This window comes from Plutella xylostella, chromosome 25 (assembly GCF_932276165.1).
Source record: "Plutella xylostella chromosome 25, ilPluXylo3.1, whole genome shotgun sequence".
NCBI lineage: Eukaryota > Metazoa > Arthropoda > Insecta > Lepidoptera > Plutellidae > Plutella > Plutella xylostella.
The window spans coordinates 1964808-1988286 of record NC_064005.1 but is presented as its reverse complement, the minus strand read 5'-3'; the positions used below and the strand labels follow the sequence as shown (position 1 = coordinate 1988286).

The 23479-nt window shown below is 37.5% G+C and overlaps 1 protein-coding gene across 1 annotated transcript; it reads left to right on the top strand.

Moving 5' to 3' along the window:
• The first annotated feature begins 14558 nt into the window (after positions 1-14558).
• On the top strand, positions 14559-19814 carry LOC119691058 (dynein regulatory complex protein 11). Its single transcript, XM_048630383.1, has 11 exons — positions 14559-14994; positions 15600-15823; positions 16210-16423; positions 16688-16919; positions 17153-17345; positions 17434-17647; positions 17726-18029; positions 18220-18495; positions 18575-18799; positions 19022-19149; positions 19667-19814. Exons 1-11 carry the CDS (start codon positions 14683-14685, stop codon positions 19784-19786), a joined length of 2442 nt encoding a protein of 813 aa, XP_048486340.1. The 5' UTR covers positions 14559-14682; the 3' UTR covers positions 19787-19814.
• Positions 19815-23479: the final 3665 nt, after the last annotated feature.

Below are 23479 nucleotides of genomic sequence, written 5' to 3'. Positions count from 1 at the left end.
GTCTTTTCAGTAATTTTGTAGTAGACCAACCCGAGTTCGCGTTGTTCTATATAGTAGACTGTATCGTACTATTGGGGAAATGCAATGTCGCGTAAAGGAGTCTACACACCAAACCCGCCGACCCGCCGACACAGCCCGGCGGCTTAGTGTCGGCGACTTTGTTTCAAGAATCATGTCGGCGACTCGTACCCGCGCGTGCAGGTCGGCGGCATGGCCGGCGACTTTCGTACGCGCACGCTCAGTTGCCCGCCGACACTCCACGTTCGTACACACTGCAATCACTAACTAAAAAAGTTGTACTGATTTCTTGCCGCCGACTAACTCACCGACACAGCCCCATGACACATGTTGGCGGGTTGGCGGGTTTGGGTCGCCGACACCAAGCCGCCGGGCTGTGTCGGCGGGTCGGCGGGTTTGGTGTGTAGACTCCTTAAGCGACGCGTTGGTCTGACAGGCCAAGCAGTTCTAAGCTTTAAATCTTAGATACAGTTCAGTTCAACCAACTTGGCAGTTCTGAGGTTAACAGCAAATGCATGCATGCAATGTAGGTACCTAGGTATTAATTCTTTCAAAGATTGATAGTTGGTTAGTTTGACAAAGCACAAAAGTGCAATCGCAGCCAACTTCAGGAACTATCAGTTGTTTGGACAATTGGACCGAACTTTAGTCCAATTTGCATCAGGTCGTTTCTCCGATAGTACATTGCGTGCGAATCTCTTTGACAGTCCAGCATTACCCCGTTAGCTGGACTCAGATTGCTCAAAGGCAGCCCCTATGCCCGGCGCTTTGTAATTGAGTGTTAAAATAAACACATAGGTAATGTGTGCAGCTAGCTTTATTGCCCGTTTGAAGAACGCAAATTAGAGGAAGCTTTAGTTATGCGTTTTACGTAGAGCCACATTATTTGATTTAGCTGCAATGGACAAACAGGGGAGTGGTGAGTATCCAAAAAAGCGGCACAAATTAGATTTGATTAAAATTATTTAATGAGTTGCGATTTATAAATTGAATTTATTATGCAAATATTAATTCCATAATATGGTATATTTTGAAAGAAGCAGAAGCTGGAAAATTATAAGGGATTACTTCTTCATAAGATAAGATAAGATAAGATATTCTTTATTTGTACACAAAAAATATGGATAATAAAACAAAACTTAATCTGACACATATGTACAAATGGCGGTCTTATCGCTTAAAGCGATTTCTTCCAGACAACCTTCATACTTTGCCAAAACAGCGGCAGCGTTGATAAGCGCAGGAAAAAATGCATAGTAAAGTAAGCGATTATAATTTCCCAGCTTTCTATATAAATATAATATAGAATTATAGTCCAGAACATGGCTTCATCGAGATTTTTTCCATCTAATTGATTAAAAAGTACCTAATAAGGTATACATTATAAACATGTAAACACCGTGCGGACGTTATTATATCTACTTAACGGAACGTGTGTTTACCGACGCGAATACAAAGGCTTTATCGATATTTGATACGTGATTCGGTACCTTCTGTGAAAATGGCTGTGTGTAAGAAGTGCAAACAGTATCTAGCTAAGACTAAGGGTGACATAGTGAAGTGTAAGGGTCAGTGTGGCGAACACTACCACAAAACTTGTCTTCCAGATGAGCGATGTGAAGAGTGTAGGAAATCAGCACGGGACTCTCGTCAAAATACACCTACTATGCAACCGAAGACCAATAATATGGAGGAAGTACTGGGGTCAATAAATGAAAAGTTAGAAATTGTGCGGCAGATGAGAAAAGAAATGCAAGACATAACGGAATCACTGGACTTCATGGAGGATCAATTAAAAGAACTAATTGATTTTAAGAAAGAGACTATCGAACGTCTGAGAAGTAACGAAAAAAAGATAGCAGAACAGTCACAGAAGAATGTTTATCTTGAGAAATACATTAAATCATTGGAAGAAAAAGTAAGCTACTTTGAATACAAAGAAAAAGAGCGAAACATTGAGTTGGTCGGTGTGGAGAAGCAGGAGAAGGAAGACATCAATCAGATCATCGTGAAAATAGCAGAAACGATAAAAGTGGAAAAAGAAGATATTGAAGGAGGATGGAGGGTAGGGCGAGAAACTCCTAACGGTCGGCCGCGGCCTATTGTTGTGCGCCTGCGCAGCCGCGCTGCGAGAGACCAATGGCTTCAAGCTCGCAAAAAGCGCATTCTTAACAGTCATGTATTCAAAAATGACAACGAAACGCCCATTTTTATTAATGAAAACATAAATAAAGGAACGCGTGAACTTTTTTGGCAAACAAAAAATACCCTGAAAAATAAATTTAAGTTCTTCTGGATTCAAAACGGGAAGATACTCGTAAAAAAGAATGAAAATGAAAAGAAAATCTACCAAATAAGATGCGAAAATGATTACCTACAGTTAATTAGTTAAGATGGCGAATGATCATTGATCTATCTACAGGATGTTAAAATAAAATTCAATAATGTACAATGTCAGCTCGGCGACATAGAATACACTAGGTTTACTGAAGTAGCCGAATGGCACAGTTACCTTAATAAAGAAAACAAAAAACTGCAAATTATACACCTCAACATACGTTCACTAAGAAAAAACTTTAACCAATTGCAACAACTACTAAACAACTCATTGAACAACTTGGATGTCTTGATACTGACAGAAATAAATATTAAGTCGCATGAGGTCCCCCTGTATAACATACAAGGCTTCAACTCGTATGCTAACACAAGAGAAAAGTGCAAAGGCGGAGGAATTTTAGTATATGTAAGAAACACAATGTCCTGGGCCCCGAGTGTGGTAAATGGAACAGCCTGTGAAGTGTTACACGGACAGCTCGAGCTGCAATCTGGGAGCCCCTTGCACATAATAGCAGTTTATCGCCCACCAAAAACAAACCAGATAAGATTTGTGGAGGAACTCAACGATTTAGTAAAAGATATACAATACACAAGGGACATTGTCTTCGCGGGGGACATCAACCTCAACATCTTGAACGGACATACAAACTCGGCTATACGGCGGTACAAGGATATGCTATGTAAATACGGATTGCAGTGCGCCTATGATGATGTAACACGGGAAGAAGTGGTCAGTGGTCGTGTAGTGAAATCTTGCGTTGATCATGTGTGGGTGCGAGCTGGCGCGGCCGGCCACGGGCGGTCTGCCGCTGCCGCCGCATCCTATGTGCTAAGTGCTGGTAAGATCTCTGATCATTATCTGACGGGGCTAATATTGCATTCAGGTGAACCAATGGGGACTAGTGATGTGACGAAAAAGATACTGATTAACAAGTTAGTGCAGGATAAATTAAGTGCTGTGGACTGGGACCAAATCATGAGCATAGACTGTCCTTTATTAATGTATCAACGTATCTCTCATACTTTTAGCGATATTTACTGTAGCTCTAAGAAGGATGTTATCTTAAAAAATAAGAGATTAAGACAACCATGGGTATCAAATACTTTAGAACTAATTATTAAAAGGAGAGATGAATTATTTCAAAGATGGAAGTCGGCTCCTAATATCATGTCACATAGGCTAGACTACACTAGGTACAGAAACAGGGTTAACAAGATAATAGATAATGAGAAAATTAAATACAGACAAAGCATATTGGATAAATGTAATGGGGATTTTAGAAAAATATGGTCAAACATAAATGAGTGGCTGGGTAAAACAAAAGGAAGTATAGATGGTACAATAATGAAATATTTGGGTAGGGAAAATGATGTTGAATCAATTTGTAATAACTTTTCTAAAACTTTTACAGAGGAGATTGATCGGATAAAGCACAAATGTGATAGAATTTTTTTAGAGAGGGACAGCTATACAGTTAAAAATAACGTTAGTTTTTGTTTTAGAAATGTAACAGCTTTCCAAGTGCAAAAAATAATTGAAAAAATGTCATGCGAGAAAGCGCCAGGCTGGGATGAAATTAGGGTGCAGGACTTAAAATTTATCAAAACACAATTATCACCTATATTAGCTAAATTCATAAATTTATGTATAAAAAAGGGAGTTTATCCGGGAGATCTGAAGATAGCATTGATAAGACCTATTTATAAACAGGGAAACCATATGGATTATGCTAACTATCGGCCAATTGCCATATTATCTGTTATAAATAAGATTACCGAAAAGATTGTTATAAAGCAGCTGATGACGTTTCTGGATAAATATAAAATACTGTCAGAGAGACAACATGGTTTCAGGAAGTCTAGAAGTACTGCTACGGCCCTCGAACAATTCTCAGACTACATGTATGAACAGTTAAATGAAAAAAACCATGTGGTAGCAATTTTTATTGATTTTAAGAAGGCCTTCGACACACTCGAGCATGATGTCCTGATGCAGGCCATGCTGGAGTGTGGCGTGGGCGGGCCCGTGGCCGAGTGGCTGCGGCAGTACCTCACGGAACGAAATATCATCACTGTTATTAACAATGTACGGGGAGAAAAAGCTAAAATTAAATATGGTGTACCAACCGGATCGGTGTATGGTCCGGTTGGCTATATTATGCATGTAAATAGTATATGTAATGTGCTTAATCATTGTAATGCATTTATGTATGCTGATGATACGTGCATAGTGTATGCAAACAAAGACCAAAATACCATAGAAAATAAAATTCAAAAGGATATTGATAACATAATTAAATGGTCGCACGATAACGGCATAATTATAAACATAAAGAAAACAAAGGGAATGCACCTATCATCACCACACAATATTAAAAAAGCCATAAATTACAATATCATTGGCCATGAGTATGAGTGCCTTCATAATAATAAATATAATTGTCAGTGTAAGCCCCTTGAGTTTGTTGAGAATTATAAGTACCTAGGCCTCACTATCGATAGAACAATGAGCTGGAAAAAACATGTACAGGAGGTATGTGACAAATTAAGAATACTTCTGGTGAAATTCTATCACCTAAAAAGAATACTGAACAGAAAAGTACTACGAACTATTTACTTTGCTCTTGTGGACTCACTTATAGACTACGGACTAGTTGCATATGGAAGAACGTTTAAATCTTATTTGGATCAAATAAAAGCATTGCAATTACGGTTCCTAAAAATGATGGTTAACACTAAAACAAGACGAGACTGTAAGGGAGACTACGAGAAACTATTCTCGGTATGTAACATCCTTCCTGTACATGAAAAGGTTAAATGTATGTTAACTATAAGTCAATTCCAAAACTATATCAGCTTGTATAAAACTCCTAATAGGATCACAAGAAGACCGATAAAGGCATTTAATCAAACATATAAACCTAAAAACTACTATGGCGCTCGTACTGTCAAGTATATTCTCCCTAGACTGCTTAACACTTTGCCCAGGACTTATTTTACTGATAACAAAACAAGTTTGATCAAAAAACAAATAAAGAAGTTTTATCTTAATAAATTAAAATTACATACCTAAACAAGCCCACCTACATCTATACTACCTATTACGAAAATAATAGCTCGCTCAGAATGTTACTTATTATACCTATTGTTGAGTATACATACGAAATATATTACAATAATCATTATACTTAAGGTAATTTAGATTATACCTAGTAGTGTTTTATAGCATAATATGTAATAATAATATAAGATAATAATGTAAAATGAGAGTGTTATCTGCCAACAAACTGCTTGCATGCAGTTTGGCAGAGTGCTGTAAATTAAACTTTGTATTTTATAATGAATAAAAACATTAATAATAATAATAACCTAATTCTTTATATACCCAAGTTGATAATTTTGGTTGGGATATAAGTACCTACAATAATTGAAATTATGAAGGTCAGAAAGCACAATTCACAAAAGTAGGTCATCCAGTGACCGGTATAGTCGAGGCCACAATTTAATAACTTTAATAAGAAAGTGAAGATTAAAATTGGAGTGTAATATCTCTGTAAGGAGGGTGGAAATTTTCTAATTAATTTCTTAAGTCGAGCGTCAATCACTGCCTCGGGTTGGAAGTATTTATGTAGCTCAAGTGGAATAAAGCGGAAGTTCAGGTATTTTAGAGTTGTCTTCCGTGAATCTTTGTTAGAATCTATAAAAAGGATTATAGATGTACAATCTCCAGTAGTTTTTACTTGTATAGTCATCATCATCATCATCATCATCATCATCATCATCATCATCAGCCTTCTATCGCCCACTGTTGGGTATAGGCCTCCTTATTTATACGCCAATTCTTCCGGTCCTGTGCCGCTCTGGTCCACTGCTTCCCTGCAACCTTGCAGATGTCATCGGACCATCTAGCAGGTGGTCTGCCAACAGCTCTTCGTCCGTCTCTAGGCCACCATTCTGTGACCAGCGTTCACCTTCCGTCCTCTGGGATAATATATATTCTGGGATTTCGTTCCGGGGCACATCTGATGCAGTGGCCATCCATGGCTGTCGTAATGCTACATGATAGTTTTCCACGAAGCTTGTAGTGGATTTTGTGCATGTTTGTAATTATTTTTTAAAGATTTAAGAGTTTATTGGATTGAGTATAGGTACTTAGTATTATTATTACTTTCTTAGTACTTATTACTTATCAGTATTCTCTGTACGTAGGAAGTATTGAAGATGCTGTGGCATAAATCCAATGATAATAAATATCTAATTTTATTAGCAAAACAGACTTTTCTATCATGACTGCTCATAAAACTTGTGTTAACTATCGCGACAGTAATAATATTTGTAGAACACTATCCTAACTAATATTATAAATGCGAAAGTAACTGTGTCTGTCTGTCTGTCTGTTACTCTTTCACGCCAAAACTACTGAACGGATTTTAACGAAATTTGGTATACATATGGTCTAGACCCTGAGAAAGAACATAGGCTAATTTTATCCCGGAATTCCCACGGGAAAACTTTTTAAGGCGAAGCGAAGCTCGCGGGAACACATATCTAAAATAAACAAATAAAACTTTAAAATGACCGCGACATTGCAACAAAGAAACACAAACTTTTATTCAACGCGCCAATTTGTCGTTGACTAGTGTTGTCCGAGACGACAATCGATAAAATAAATCCGAAATCCGGTGACTGTAGCAGAAGGTTACTCTATACTGACGAAAAACTTACGAACAAGAGATGTTTAATTATGTTAAACGGGACGGAGTCTTCATAATATACAGGGTGTTGCAAAAAAGGTTAAATTAATAAGCCGCAAGCGGATGACTCAGGGGGTCATTCTGAGCGACTTATGTTCTACGAGTTTTGAAAAATTCGCGCATTAGTATACCCTTTTTGCAACACCCTGTAGAGTGGCCCCCCTGCGCGATCTGATTGGTCGAGAGCTTGCCCGGTAAGCCTGACTTCCGTCTGGCGAGCGCCGTCTTGAGGCCAGCTAAGACCTTAGGGATGGTCTAGATTCTGGCGACTGTCTTTGTTACATTTTGTAACGAATGAAGCCTCTATTCATTGTGATTTTTCAGTCCTTCGAAATAGAAATATTGAATACGAAGTGTTTACGATTGAAATGTCCAGAGAGCAGGGAAAGCTGGCATGAACCTTGACCAGTTACTTACAATATTGTAGATTATTTCATTTCTTAACCGACTTCAAAAAAAGGAGGAGGTTCTCAATTCGTCGGAATATTTTTTTTTTATTTTTTTTTTATGTATGTTCACCGATTACTCCGCCGTTTATGAACCGATTTTGAAAATACTTTTTGTGTTGTATTGGGTTGAGCTCCCAGGTGGTCCCATTTTTTTTTCAGAATTTTATCTCACCCCTAAGGGTGGGTAAAGGGGTAAAAACATGGTATGAATTTCCATTTTGGACACATATTAACCGATTCTAATGAAATTAAGAACGTAAATATAGTTCTTATAACAAAAAAATATGATGGTGACCTTGAGCTGATCTGATGATGGAAACGGAAGGCAGACAAGGGAACTCCTCAACGGTATATATAGCAACTACCTCGTGTTTAGGCTTGAATGATTCGTATTGATTAGTAGGACTTTTTGGTATCATTTGCATCTTATTGATTAAAAATTATTGCAAATAAACTAAAAACTATAAAATAAAATAATAATTAAAAAAATTAAAAAACCGACTTCAAAAAACCACTAAAATGTAAGAAATAATTTAAGGTTTACACAAATTATATGTGACAGTACAAATATACCTAAGCAGGAACTGTTCTTTTTTGAAGTTGGTGCCATATTTCTTCAGATTACTTTGTCACCGCACCAACATCAAAAAAGAGAACAGTTCCTGCTTAGGTAGAGCTATGATATTAATATTTTGACTAACAATTTTCGACATGTTTCACTAATTCACTATAGATGTTATACTTACCTGAAAATAAATGTTTAATAAAAAAAAAATAAAAAAAAAAATCACATATTTTTGAAAGGCTAAGCCGATTTTGAGAAAATACACCAAAAAATTGGCCACCACAGATACTGTGACACGTGAAACTTACCCTAGCTTTTTCCGTCGGCGTCGGGGGTTAAAATACACTATCAAAAGTCACTTCCCATCACTACACTCGCGGTAGTTAAAACTCTCTGAGAGACGCGCAAAGGTATCAAGTAGGAACTTAAGAGGGATATCGTAAAATTATTACTTTACCGCCGCCACCTGCTGTCTTATGACGGGATAAGCAGCGAAATATCGCGCTCGGCCACCACTATGCGCGGCTTATAGCGCGTAATGCTGAATTATAGTGGCTGGCGGGTGGACTGTGTAACTGTTAGGGTCAATTCAGACGTACCACAACCACACCACAACCACAACCACACCACAACCACGCGGTGTGGTCGGGCGTATATTTTGTATTGACAATGAATAATCCAATGCACACGTGCCACATTTTGACGTTGTTATCGACCACCTGTGTAATTCAACCACATCGCAACCACATCGCAACCACAACGCAACCACATCGCAACGGCAACGCCGCCACGCGGCGGCGGCACCGCGGCCACCTCCTCTCCCTATTAAATTCACACGACGACGTGGTTACCACATCGCAATGACAGCGACAACGCAACCACATCGACATTTTGTCGCTGCCACAACGCAACTGCAAAAAGCCGCTGTCACACAATTCACACGTAACCACAGCTTGACCACATTTTGTCGCTGCGACGTGGTGTGGTTGTGGTACGTGTGAATTGACGCTTATAAGGGTTGAGAGTTGTCGTCGATTCTTGGGACAAAAATCAACAGATTTAGTAGGTACCTACCTAAATTCTATACTTACTCGTGAACAATGATAAAGTTCCAGTAAGAAAATGCTGATACCAATGGGCCCAATTTTTGCTGTGCGTTTTTGATAAAAAATATGAGCAAGATGAACTGTCACAATCAAAAAAAAAAGCTAAATAGGTACCTTCCGTATATTGTTTACTGTAAAACCGAGATAAACGTTTCAAGTTCAACCTAATAACAACCAATGAATAAAGTGACAAATCTTCTAACCTAATTAATTAAAAATAAGTAATAGTAGATTTGCCAGTTAGGTATTTAATTTAAAAAATCCCTCCTATTAGGTACTACAAGACAAGAGAACAAGAAAATGTGAATCTCAGAAACCTCTACACAGTTCCCCTGCGGCCTGTAATGTGGAAAGACATAATGAAAATGGGCAGGTAGTTCCACTGATGGCCATAGTGAGAGGTAAATTAATTTATGTTGGTCGGTTATTAGATTATTTTCGTGGTTGGCACACACTAGAGGTTAAATATGGGTTGGGTTAGGATAGAATTAGTTTGGCTGTTTTGGTTCAGCAAATTTGTAGGTAGGTATTATTTACCTACTATAATTGATATTGGTATTCTTTATAAAGGGTTTTATATACCTTATTTATGCTGGTATCCTTTATAAAAGGACTAATATGCCTTGAATCGTGGATTTTATACAAAATCACTTTAGTTTTATTTCTATATTTTTGTAAATATTTTTTCGAAAGTGTTTGGGTTTGGTCGGAGAAGGCAAATTTAGATTTCAAAAATGACAAATTTACGAATATACCAATATGATTTAGCCATCACCAAAATTACATCGACATTAATCCAGAAATATTTACATAATTAAATTCCTGGGGTGCACGAAAAAATGATAAGAAGGTAGGTACTTAGCAAAGTAAATTAATAAATTCACACAATAACTTAAGAACATCACAAAGCAGCTATCTAATAACCGCTCCTGGTCGTACACTTGAACAGACTACACATAAATATCGAATTACCCTCCACAACTAACACGGCTCTAAAATGGAGTCGCCCGTCAGAAAATCAGTTTACAACGTGTTAAATCCCAGCGGGTCGCGCAAACCAGCGGGGGTCGCTCTATCATGACGAGATACGAATATTCGGAGCACTGCTGCGCGAGCCACGACTCTAATCAAATCAAATCAAATATTTTATTGCTATCAAGTGTACATTAATGATCTTAAAATAAAATAGTACCTACAACTTGATACCCATTGTGGGCATTGCAAATTCACTTAAAGCTAGTAGAAACCAATTTCACAATAATACTAGGTTCTTATTCGTTATCTTAAAACGATTAAATCAATAATAATAAGCATATAATCAACTAACCAACGAAAAAATAATAAAAACATTTATTTAGATCAGAATATCATCATCGTGTTGCTTTAAACGTGCCAATTGTACGACAGCTCTCGTTCGTTCACTTTTCGTCAGCATAGAGTAACCCTCCAGCGTTGGAACAATCCAACCGGTCGAGCCATCCAACGTTGGAAATAACCAACGGGTACGACCAACGTTGGAAGTATGCAAGACACAGCTCCACTGACGGGCACTCTGATGCTCTGAATAATGTATATGACAACTCCACCGCCACTTTTCTAGCTCACGCCCAGAGTTTGTACTGAGTCCTATTGAGACAGCTGCTTGATTCAGTTGCTTGAGTTTTGCATGAAATGTAGTTTTTTTAATTGAGTGAGCTTTCTTAATTGGACCCAAATTTATAAAAATAATAATATGTGTCCCACATGGCCAACGGACCCCAAGCTAGGTAATGTCTGTTGTGTATTGGACTGCTGATATATCTATACAGATACACAGATACATAATGAACACTCGAGACCGAGTACAAAAATCTGTCTTTTAATAAATATCAGCCCCGGCCGGGGATCGAACCCAGGACTTTCGACATAGCAGTCAAGGCTACTAACTCCTACTCTATTCAAACGTCCGCTATCCTCCTGACCCCGAGAGGTATAAATGTATACACTGTTATTAAATTAAAAAAATAATTAAATTTTAACTACTGAACTTTTTTGTCACTTGTTCAAAGAACAAATATTTTAAGGGATAGGTGCTTTATAAAACTTTAAAGGAATAACAGGGATACTCCATAAAACTTTTGATATAGGTATTTTTAAACTAAATATATTTTTACTCATAGCACGCCAGGTGTCAGGAGGCTATTCTTATCTTTTCATCACCATAATGAACCCTAGATTAACCCTAGTGTTTGTCACCGACACGCTAAAAAAAGACTGATAACATTTTAATCATCCCATACCATATCCTGAAAAGTTTTTCCCTGAAAGCAGTGAATAAGGCGGAAACTCGTGGGTATTTTTCAGTCAGAGTGAATTCGGCCTTGTCCCGGTCGGTTAGCATGTTAGAGCGTCTAGCCTAGATATTTCACAATGTATTTTTGTTAAACTTTACTTCTGGAACAGAGAAATGTTATTTGATTTGCATGCGGTGTGTTTTGTTACTTTTGTATTTGCTATGGAGAGAGCTATGCTTGGGGTTTCTCTGATGGATCGTATCAGAAATGAGGTTATCCGTCAGAGGACTAAGGTTACCGACATAGCTGTCAAAATATGCAAGCTGAAGTGGCAGTGGGCTGGTCATATCTGCCGAAGAACCGATAATCGTTGGGGTAGAGTGAACATACGAACAGGCAAACGCAGCGTGGGACGCCCTCCTGCCCGCTGGATTGACGACCTTAGGCGGGTAGCGGGTAGTGGTTGGATGAGGAAGGCCGAGGACGAGTGTTGTGGCGCTCCTTGGGAGAGGCCTATGTTCAGCAGTGGATGATTATTGGCTGATGATGATATTTGTTTAAATTTTGGAGTTTTTGTTAAATTTATGATGATGGCGTAGGAAAAGTAATCTTCTGCTGTCTACAACTAAGGTTAAAATCTTTATTTTGAAAAATTTCCGCCAGGATTTAATAAAAAACAAAAGGGCAAGATATACTTTGTATAAGAAAGGGAAAAGTCAAGAGCTTGTAATTAAATAAGACGTTCCCTCAACTCTTTTTGTGCTTTTTATTATCGTTTTTGATTATGAACACAGATAAAAAACTGGTTAAATAATAAAAACTAAGTTTTTTTAAGAAAAAAATTGAGATAACCCGAAATAGCGTTTAGGTTTGTAGGGGTTTATATCTTAATAAACCTATATTAAACATCTAATTTTTTCATTATAAATAACAAAAAAAAAATTACGGACTTTTATTTTCATTATGATTTAGACATTTGCAGTAAACGATACTATTGTAATACCAGCGGGGCAATTATTTATATATACTTATTGAGAAACTTGGATTTTTACGTTCAGATTAACCAAATCGGTACATAAAATGTATTAAAGCAGCATCTAATATATTTTTTACCAAAAAAAACGGCACTCGTCTCCTTGTTCCTTAAACACCAACCTTTCCATACAAGAGCAGTGGGGTCACTCTATATGACCAAAAACCAAGATTCGAAGCGCTGATGCATGAACCACAACTCTTTATTCTTTTAAACGTAACGATTGCACGACATCTCTCATTCGTTCGTTTCTATGTAGCATACAGGATGTTGCAAAAAGGGTATGCGGTATGCTGAACATGTAGGTTTCGGCTTAGTATACTCTTTTTGCAACACCCTGTAGAGTGACCCCCCAGTTCTCCTTCCGAAAATATCGGCGACAAACATCAAATATTTGCCCGGCACTCAAGAAGTTCAGTCATGACTTCGCTGATTTATCACCAGCCCCGGAACGTACGAGTATGAAGCACGAAATACTGAATATAAATCATAGCACAGATGGTATGTGCGAGGCGATGTTTTGCCGATTTTTTACCACTGTTACTTCTAGTTTAAGCGCAACTCTGAGGGAGCGTAGGAGTTAAGCTCACGTATTGAGTTTAACCCCCTCATACAGTCATAGAGCTTTTTGACACTTTAAAATAGCTTTTAAATTTTCGTTGTGTTACAAATACGGGTTTTAACTTTTTGACTGACGTAAAGAGTCGAAACTTGTGTGTTTCAAAGTCAATTGTAACCTTGTTGTAATACGGTCTATGAATTTGAGGGTAAGGTTATCAAGTTTTAACCGGTTGAATCCCGTGAAAACCTTATAGAGTCGAATTTTACAACAAATAAACAAATTTTAAGGAATTTTAAACAAGTAATTTAAGGTTTTGACAGCACTAAATTAATCACAACTAGAATTTATACCTAGAGAATCGATAAGTACCTACTAGGATTTCAGTTCTATTTGAGGGAACACTATTTCTTGCAGATGTGATTACTGATGATGATGATTTTGTGTTCCTCTGTATAACTCAGTCATGTCTAATTTTTAATTATATTTTATTAAGAATTCATATTATATTGTTGACAAAAGTTAACATTTATTGAAAGCTTTACTTCTGCAATATCTGCTCCGTGCATAAGTGAACGGAAACGTTAAATATTAAATCGTTGTTTAACGTTTCGTTATCGAAACGAGTACCAGGGTGACTTATTGTATTAGCTTTTGAAAATGTCTTAGCGTTTTTGTACTAAGTAAAGGGTGGTATGGGTCCTTATTAACTCTGAAACCAACAAAAGCAGTCGGCTACTAAAAAGCCTTTTGCAAAGTTAACTTATTTTCTACACTGATATATTCAGTGTTAATCAAAAATGTGTGTTCGCGAATTTCCATAACTTGTTCAGAATAACCGCCTATGCATATTTTCGGCTTACTTACTCTTTTTTAAACACACTGTATATCCACTTTAAGGTATTTAGTTATTGTTAGTAATCATATTAATATAATGGAAACAGCCGTCCGACCGCTGCATACGTTTTAAGTCCCGAGTAACAATACCCTGTTTTTAAACAAAATACCTGCCCTAACCGGGGATCGAAACCGGGACCTTCGGCAGAACAGCCAGCGTATTAGTTTAGCGCTCAACGGCGGGCGTCCCACTATTCACTGTTCAAATATTGCACCTCATAAGCGATTCGCAACTCTGCATCTAAAATGAAACTAACAATACATTTTCGTCATTAATTAGAAATCCAATTTCAACGCTCAAATTAAACTGTAGCGAATCAGTTGATTCTATCAAAATGATTCGGAATTAGTGTAAACATTTTGGTAAGTAAACATGGGAAATATAACATTGATCAGAGTAGACGACAGTATTTTTTTACAGTTAAGACCAAATTAATAAAAAGTTTAACAGCTCATAAAACGACGGATAATATTTTCTAACCTCTAGCTTATCCGTACAACAAACAACTATTTAATTGCTCCTCAAAAGCAAATTACAGAACAGGTAAACAAAACACAACACGTTAAAACTCCCGAACTTCACCCACAATCGACCCGCAGCAAACCAACCAACCGAGCACTGTTGATAGCAACGGCCCGTGGCGATGAAAAGTTACATCGATAACCGCTTTGTTCTCGCAACAACATCAACATGTCCAACAAAACATATACGGATTTACTTTGCGAAACCTCTGAGCTTATAGGAGAAGCTACACAAGCTGATGAGGCAGTGTTTGAGTCTGGTGTGGTGGAAAAAGCAGCGTTGCAGCCGCTGCTTTGTGAGCTAAGAGTTCGGTATACGGTGTTGTTAGGTCGACTGGACGAGGTGTATGACCAGCTACTTCAGCCACAAAAGCGCTTGATCGTGAAGCGCTTATTGGAAGCCTGCCTCGGGAGACTGCTTGAGATCAAACAGGATTTGGTGGAGATTCAACTGTCGGATTTCACGTTTGATAGTAATGAGGTAGGTACTCACATCATAATTGTTGAAAAAACATGTTAACGGTGTACCACATGATTAGCATAATATAGGTATACTGTTCTAACTTTTTAAATAGCTTATTAAAGTATGAAATCCACAATCAATTTAGAAAAAATATAGGTACCTACCTGTCTACAAAGTGTTTATAAATATAGGTACCACACATTTTATCATTGAAAATAACTTTTCTTATTTCAATAACAGTACTAAGGATCAATTCAGACGTACCACAACCACACCACAGCCACAACTACACTACAACCACGCGGTGTGGTCGGGCGTATATTTGGTATTGACAATGAATAATCCAATTCACACGTGCCACATTTTGCCGTTGTTATCGACCACCTGTGTAATACGACCACATCGCAACCACAACGCAACCACATCGCAACGGCAACGCCGCCACGCGGCGGCGGCACCGCGGCAACCTGTTCTCCGTATTATACACTCACAAGCAATGAAAAAGTTCCAGTGAAACATGGAACGTCAATGGCGTGGAACTTTTTGATTGCTCGCGAGTGTACGATGTACGTATACTGTATGCACTTTACGCGACAGAATTTTAACAACCTTAATTTCCACAGGTCCTAGAGAAACTCCAAGTGACGCCCTACGAGGCAGAACCTCGCGTGCCCCAATACTTCATCAGAGAGCGCGAGGACGAGATCCTGAACAACCGTCAGTTCGTAGACTACACGCTGCGGCGGCTGGGCCACGAGCCGGCCAAGCCGCGCGCGCTGGTGCTGACGGAGCAGCAGGCCGTGCTCGTCATACAGAGCCACGAGCGCGCCAGGCAGGGACGACTCAGGTTCGAGACTATTGTTTTACGAAAAAGAGGGGTGTTTTATATGAAACGTGTCTGTGTATCTGTGAATCTGTCTATGATAGCGTTGCTTCGAGGTTGCTTCCAAATGGATGAATTGATTTTTCATTTGTTTATTTTGAGTCATGGGTAAGGTTATCTCGAGTGTTTTTAGACATATCTTATCAGAATCCACGTAGCCGTTCAATAATGGATAGGTTTTTTTTTCAGTATAGTCTAATTATTATTATTAACTTTTGCCTGTATTTATTTTTGAGTCCATCTAACATGTTCCTAGAAAATGAAATTTAATGTTTTACAGTGATCTTAAATTGTAGCTATTAGAATATGATAAGTCGTATAAAATGATAATTTACGCCGTTTCTTTCCAGAGGTCAGTTCATGAAAGAAATAAGACTCCTCAAGGAAAAAGGAAGGGATCAAAAGGGTGAAATGACGCCATCGGCCGCTACTTCTATACAAAGAGTCTGGAGAGGTTTCATAGCGAGGAGAGAGACTAAGAAGAGAAAACAACAAGAAATGTTGCTTATTGGTATGGAAATGCCTGTATATAAGGAGTCCGAAGCTATTATCAAGGCAGACGAGGTAATTCATTTAAATAAAAATATAACATTTAAGTAGGTAGTATACCTATATGTTGTGCTATAACATTTACACAGAAATATTATTGAACATGCTCATAGGAGGGTTATTGCTACACAAACACATTCATAATAAAGTACCTATAGTATATGCATATACGTATGCATATTGCATGGCAATTTAGGTCATGTCAAGATAGAAATAAAAAATAATAAGTAATCTTACAAACTTTTGTTTTACTTTTAAATTGTTTTCATCATAATTCAGGTAAAAGAATACCGACGAAATCTCCAAGCGGAACGGAAAAGAGAATTTGAGGAAGCTCTATCGTCCATTGAAAAGATATTAAAGTGTCAGCACGACGCTCGCATCAACGAGCAGATTGGTGATGAGCTCAGGAGGTGGATTTGGGAGTATTATGAGAGAACTGGAAAACTCCCTGAGCTGCCACCTGAAGAGAGTGGAGGCAGTAGAGCAATGTTTAGCAGACAGGGTACTCGTAAGTGTATTGTTTTTAACTCACCCCCTTATTCATAAAAAAAATTGTGGACGCTTTAGCTATTGAACTGTTCTATCACTCTCTGACAGAGAACAATTTGTTCTTTAACAGATAGGGACAAAACAGTTCAATAGCTGAAGCGTCCACTAACTTTAATGGATAAGGGGCTTAGTTTCTATTAGAGGTTAAGGAGTAATAGAAATGAAACACTTAGATAATTTGATTTAATATAGGTACTGGCACAGAAAGCGAAATTAGTAAATCATCACCGGTATCATCTAAAGATTCTAAGAAGAGCAAAGAGAGTAAGGACAAGAAAAGTAGTAAAAACGAAGATAATAAAGGAAAAGATGAAACAGAAGATCTTCAAGCCTACAAATGTAGTTCTTCTGCATTCTTACAAGATGTCATCAATGCTAATGAAGAGTAAGTTTGTTTAATTACTGATGAATAAAAATATCTTTACTTATGATGTTAAGAAATGTTACTTATTGCTGTCTGATTTATTTTTAAGATTCGAAGATATATGGAAACATAAAGAGGATTGCGAAAATCATAACGAACGTTACTACAAGGATATGATAGAAAGAGAAAAGATGGTCAAATTGGAAACAGAAGTACGAAACATCGTTGATGAATTAATGCGAAGTGAATTGGAACTTCTGCAAGGAGCGTTTGACAGGGATCGAGCACATAAAGGAAAAAAAGCTAAGAAACCCCAAAAAAAGGTAATTTCTTTACAATGACTATACTAAATTGAATAACGTTTAATCTAAAAATGAATCTGATACTATTTTGCTTTTTAGGTTCGTCGCGGAGGGAAGAAAAACAAAAAGAAGAAAGAGAAAGATTTAACACCCGATAGAACCACAGAATCATTATTTGAAGAGCTTGTGGCTAATGGCATAATACGGCCGTACCCCATTGTAAAAATAGACGACTATATTGGAGAAAAAAGCTTTTTGGGTGAAGAAATGAAAGCAGAGGGTAGGGATCCTGCACCTTGTTTAGGGGATATTAGACAACTGGTTAAAGAGTATTGTATTCTTCCCCTTGGATCTGAACACGTCAAGACCCATGCGCCGCTAATAAGATCTGTCTTATTATCAGGTAATAATAAATAGGTACTATCCACTAGTTATATGTGTAATGGTACCTTGACTCTCTTAATTATTTCTTGATTAACACTATTTACTTTCACAAGTTCGATGTGCAGTATGGTCAAAATTTACAGTGCAGCTTTTGTTCTGTTGTATGTAATTGTTTATAATCTCTATATGATTATTTTCGTATAATCTAGGACCTCCAGGAAGTGGGAAGAAAATGCTAGTGCATGCAATATGCAGTGAAGTGGGAGCGGTTCTGTTTGACCTTACTCCAGCAAATATAGTCGGCAAGTATCCGGGCAAGACTGGTCTCATAATGCTCATACATCTAGTGACTAAAGTGTCTAGACTACTGCAGCCTTCGGTAATATGGATGGACGATGCGGAAAAACCATTTGTGAAAAAGATACCTAAAACTGACAAGACTGACCCGAAAAGACTGAAGAAAGATTTGATCAAGATTATTAAAGGTATGATACGATAATTTGAATGTAAAACAATTATCGTTTACTCGTGGTCCACTGATAACCTATTTAGTTGAGTTTTCAGGAATATGCCCGGAGGACCGAGTACTATTCATTGGAACGTCTCGAAGCCCATGGGACGCTGAACAGAAACTCTTATACCAGTGTTACGCAAAGATCATCCAAATACCCAGAGCTGACTACGGCAGTTTGAGCATGATGTGGATGAAGAGGCTACACAAGGCTGGCGCCTTATCACCTGGCCTTGATGTCTCCTGCCTGGCGAGAGTCTCCGATTCTTACACTATTGGTAAGAATTGGCAATCGTTCATTTACTTTAGTTTCTCTTTAACTATCTGGGATAGATCATACAGTGAAACATTTATCTCTTAACTGCAATTCCCAAAAATTATAGGTACCATCCTACACTTTACAGGTACTGAAATGAGAATGACATCCAGATAATAACGAATATTCTGGTCGAGTTGAAGTTTTGCAAAACAAAATACCACATTACATTACTCACTCACAGGTACATTACTAGAGGCTCTGGCAGCAGTCCTGACGACGAAGCGGAGTCTCCAGCTGCGCATCCGAGCGCTGACTGCGCAGGAGATAGCCGTGCAACTCAGCTCCAGGGATCCAATTTATGCTGAGCAGGTAACCTATATAGGTTTTCGGCAATACGTTGTGATATCAGCTGGTAAATAGTAGCAATCGTTAGGCTTTTGAATAATTTATCAGATGACGTGTGCGTCATCCGGTAAATTAGGCACTGTGCACTAGGCAGTGTGGTGCCTAGCACTCACTGACTGCTGCATTCAGGAATTCACGTTTCAGATCTGTCCAAGGCAAATACCTTTTTTCGTGCCTTGTGTGTCATATTATATGCATTATGGACTTGGACCGACGACCTTAGGCAGGTGGCCGGTATTGGTTCGATGAGGACCGAGTGTTATGACGCTCCTTGGGAGCGGCTGCAGTCCAGCAGAGGATGATCATCAGCTGATGATGATGATTATGTTTTTGTTTTTTTATATTTATACGATATAGAAACCTTTGACTTTGACGTTGACTTTGACTTTGACGTTGACTTTGACTTTGATTTTGACTTTGATTTTGACTTTGACATTGACTGACTTTGACTATGTCTCTAACCATCTTGCCCCACTTTCAGGAGGCGGCGGTGGAGGCGTGGTGGGGCAAGACGCCGATGGAGCGGCGCCGGCTGCGGCTGCTGCAGCGCCTCGAGGAGCTGCAGCAGGAGAACGACGAGAAGCAAGCCGCCAAGAACTAGCTCACAGAGGAACATAATATTCATGGCTAATTTTGTCTTAGTTTATTATGGTTTCATCATCTTCATCATCTTACTTAATACTACTTACTTACCCACTGTATTTTAATAATATATTATGTCTTCTAACAAAATGGATCTTAGTTATCTGAATAAAGAATTATACCTAATAATAATAATACTTCATTTAATATACTTACTTAAAACTTATATAACCTACTTACTTTATACGAGAATGCCCTATCAAACGTCTTCTATCCGTCCATCCAAAGGTTGTGTGGAAGAGTACTCCCTTAGCAATAAGACCGCCATTTATATCTTTAAACCATGATGTTTTGTTTGTGTCATGTTGCTTTGTATAATTGTTTTATGTATAAGTTCTATGTATGAGTTTAGTAGGTAAGTATACATTTAGACTTGTTTTTAATATAGTAAGGTACAACCTTAATTAATTAAGATAATTAGTTAAAATTTAGATAGTTATAATCATATTGTAGTGTACTAAATTACTATTTCAGTCTAATAACAGAATCAAGTTTAGTTATTGTTAGCATAATTAAGTATGAGTGTACAATCTTGTGCTCTTTATTATTAAGTTTTGTATCAGTGAAAACTGATAATTGGCTTTTAGCTATACATTTTAATTGCTATCCAACTATTAATAGCTGTAAGTTTTCCTTAAATGTAAAATAAAATAAAATAAAATAAAATTTGTACATTTTGTTAAATTATTTTTCATAATTAAATAAATACAAGACGATCAAAAATAAATCATGTACAAGTGGTACTAGGTATATTGCGTGTGTGTGTTTAAAGAAATCTAAAATGCAACAAAAACAAACGAAAGCTTCCTTTTCTTATTTATTTTAAGGAATAAAAAAAACTAAAAAGCACAAAATAACGGGTTTTGTTCGAACAACTTGCTTGCTCTTTTCTTAGCAAACGACAGTTTCAGCAGCTGAAATCTTCATTTACTTTCGCTAAAACCCGTTTTGATTCCTTTCAGGTTTAAAAACTCTTTCAAAGTTGCGGACCTCTCAAAAACAAATCGTTTCAAACGAAAACAAGGTTACCATTTCGGAATATTTAAATATGTAGAAGTGTAGTTAGGTAGGTAGGTAAGTAAAAACCTTAAACCTATTATAAAACGAGAAATAAAGATGGTTCTGGTTTAAACCCAAGTTTAGACTTCTGATTTATATGAAATCTCTGGACTATAACAGGTTCTAAACAAGATTTATAGAGTGTCTATTGATAATTTTATAGGAATAGTTTCAGATGGCTATACAAATTCATCGTCGCCAGTTACAATCGAAATAATTCAGGGATAGGCGGATTCGAAGGCGATTTTGTGTGTTGTTTAATGTTGTTGTCTGTTATGTTTAATTTTTGTCAGTTCTAAATAACATTCTTAAGACAATTGTACGAACAACGAATGACTTCATAGAGAAAAAATAAAGTTAAAGCACAGCTGGTTTAAGCCCCCGACGGAAAAAGAGAAATGTTATTAAAGTTATCCGAATTTCAGTGTTGAATAACAGGGGTTTCTAACGTAGGTTAGGTTAGATTATATGAAAGGTCAAGATGTCGGAATAATTGACCCGCTTTCAGGAATTCACTAATAAAACCCACGCTTCCCCTTCCCCTTAATCCAGTGTGCCGGGCTACTATGTTTCCGATCCCTTTTTATTTGTTCGCAAGCAGCACAAAGGGGAATGTACAAAGGCACTCAAACAAATGAATGTGACGCCCACTAACTAAGAAAAAGCAACTGAAAAACGGGCAGAGTTGTTAACATATCCTTTGAAAGAAAACTGAATTTGCAGTTAACTTTGCCGAGTAGCCGGCTAGCCGGTGAGCTTTGTAAAGTCTGTTATGGCGGTACCGGGCGATAGCGATGCGGTTTTGTTTATAAATATGAGCAGTGAGGGTGCTGAGATTGAATTTTTTTTTACTGACTTCGAAAAAAGGTTCTAAATTCGTCTGTATGTATTTTTTTGCGTTACGATTTGTGTTAAGGCGGCCATGCAAATCAGGTAGTTACTGTATTGTTTGTTTCTTATAAGATTAAAAGTGTTTTTTTTTTCAGAATAACGTTCATGTTACCTGCTACATTTCCCATTAAATACAATTTCAATTTAAGTACACATCTTGTGTAAAAAAACGATTCGCGGTAGTGTTGCACATTTTACCCAATTAAACTGACATTGCTAACGAAAAAGAAAAACACTAGTCCACTTGCAACTTTCTAACTCACTCTAGTTTTCCTTTGAGCGTCACGATGCACATAAAAACATAAAATAGAAGTATTTTATATTATGAAAATGTTCAAACAAAGTTGCCACAGCTTTACTAGTTTGCATGACTATAAAATTATGAAACATTTCTAGGGAATTCTCGGTATAAAATGGAAGTGCGAAGCAGTTTATATTAGCATCAGCCTTTATGTTGGGGGTTAAAAGTTTTCCTGCTCTGCGTACGAGATTCAATAATATTGTACGGCAAATATAAGCAATATGGAGCCGGAATAAATTCAAATCTATCATTTGGGAGTGGCAGTTAAAAAAATATTAGATACTTGAAATAGGTTAGAAGTCATCATCAGTCAGAATCATAATTTTATTGATCATGCAACACATGGCGCGGTCACCCATTGTAGTAACCAACTGTTTCGGCAGCAGTCGTTAAGCCTAGTCAGAGACCTTCAAGCTGCTTGAAAACATCTGACAGTCTGGTTGTTACCCGACAACTCTCTCAGCACAGGCTTGCCTGCGTTGTGGTCCACCAACCCGCACTAGGCCAGCGTGGTGGACTAGGCCTGAAACCCTTCATTCATTCAAAGAAGACCTGTGCCTCAGCAGTGGGAACGTGATGACATAGAATATTATGCCTAAAGCTGCTTATGGCATGGCATCGACCGCTTATATCATAAATATGTTTCAAGGCCCAAACATGTATTGTCTTACGTACATAACTATTTATACATATACACATGTATAGGCTTTATTTTATTACTCATTTAATAATATCTGAAATCTATATTTTCTACTCCAAGGTATGAAATAAGTTTCAGAGCTCAACAATGTGTTGATCGTGATAAAACTGACTCGGAACATTTTACAGAGCTATCAATCCTTACCCACTAATATAAGAAAATATAAAGTAAGTATGTATGTTTGTATAATTATTCGTTTTTTTAATTCTTTGGTGCAGGTGCATGAAGTCAAATTTTAGTTTTCATTCTACCTATCAATTTGAAGAGGTTGCTCTCGAACCTTGGAAGCCGTTATAGTAATATTCTTTCTGTGCACACTCTGAGCTGGCTGGCTAATCCTCCCATCGCGGAGACAAACCCAAGTTCAGCCCTTGTTTTTGTCACCGAAAACGCTGGTTAATATTATGTAGGTAACTTTAAGTAAACATATTCCAGTAAATACAGTTAAAATTCTCTCCTCTCTTAAACAATCGCACTACCACTAACTTTCGCGAAATCACCAAAGGTTAACTGGTATAGAGTGCTACTACTATTAAGTTCACCTTTGTACAATTATTATGTTATGTATTTTAAAAAAATACGAGTATATAACAATAATACATAATAACGCTAAAGACAAGATGATCCTAGGATGTGCCGGTCAGTCTTTCCTTTGTTTAAAGCTTGTTTAAGGCGAAGCTCGCGGGCAAAAGCTAGCAGGT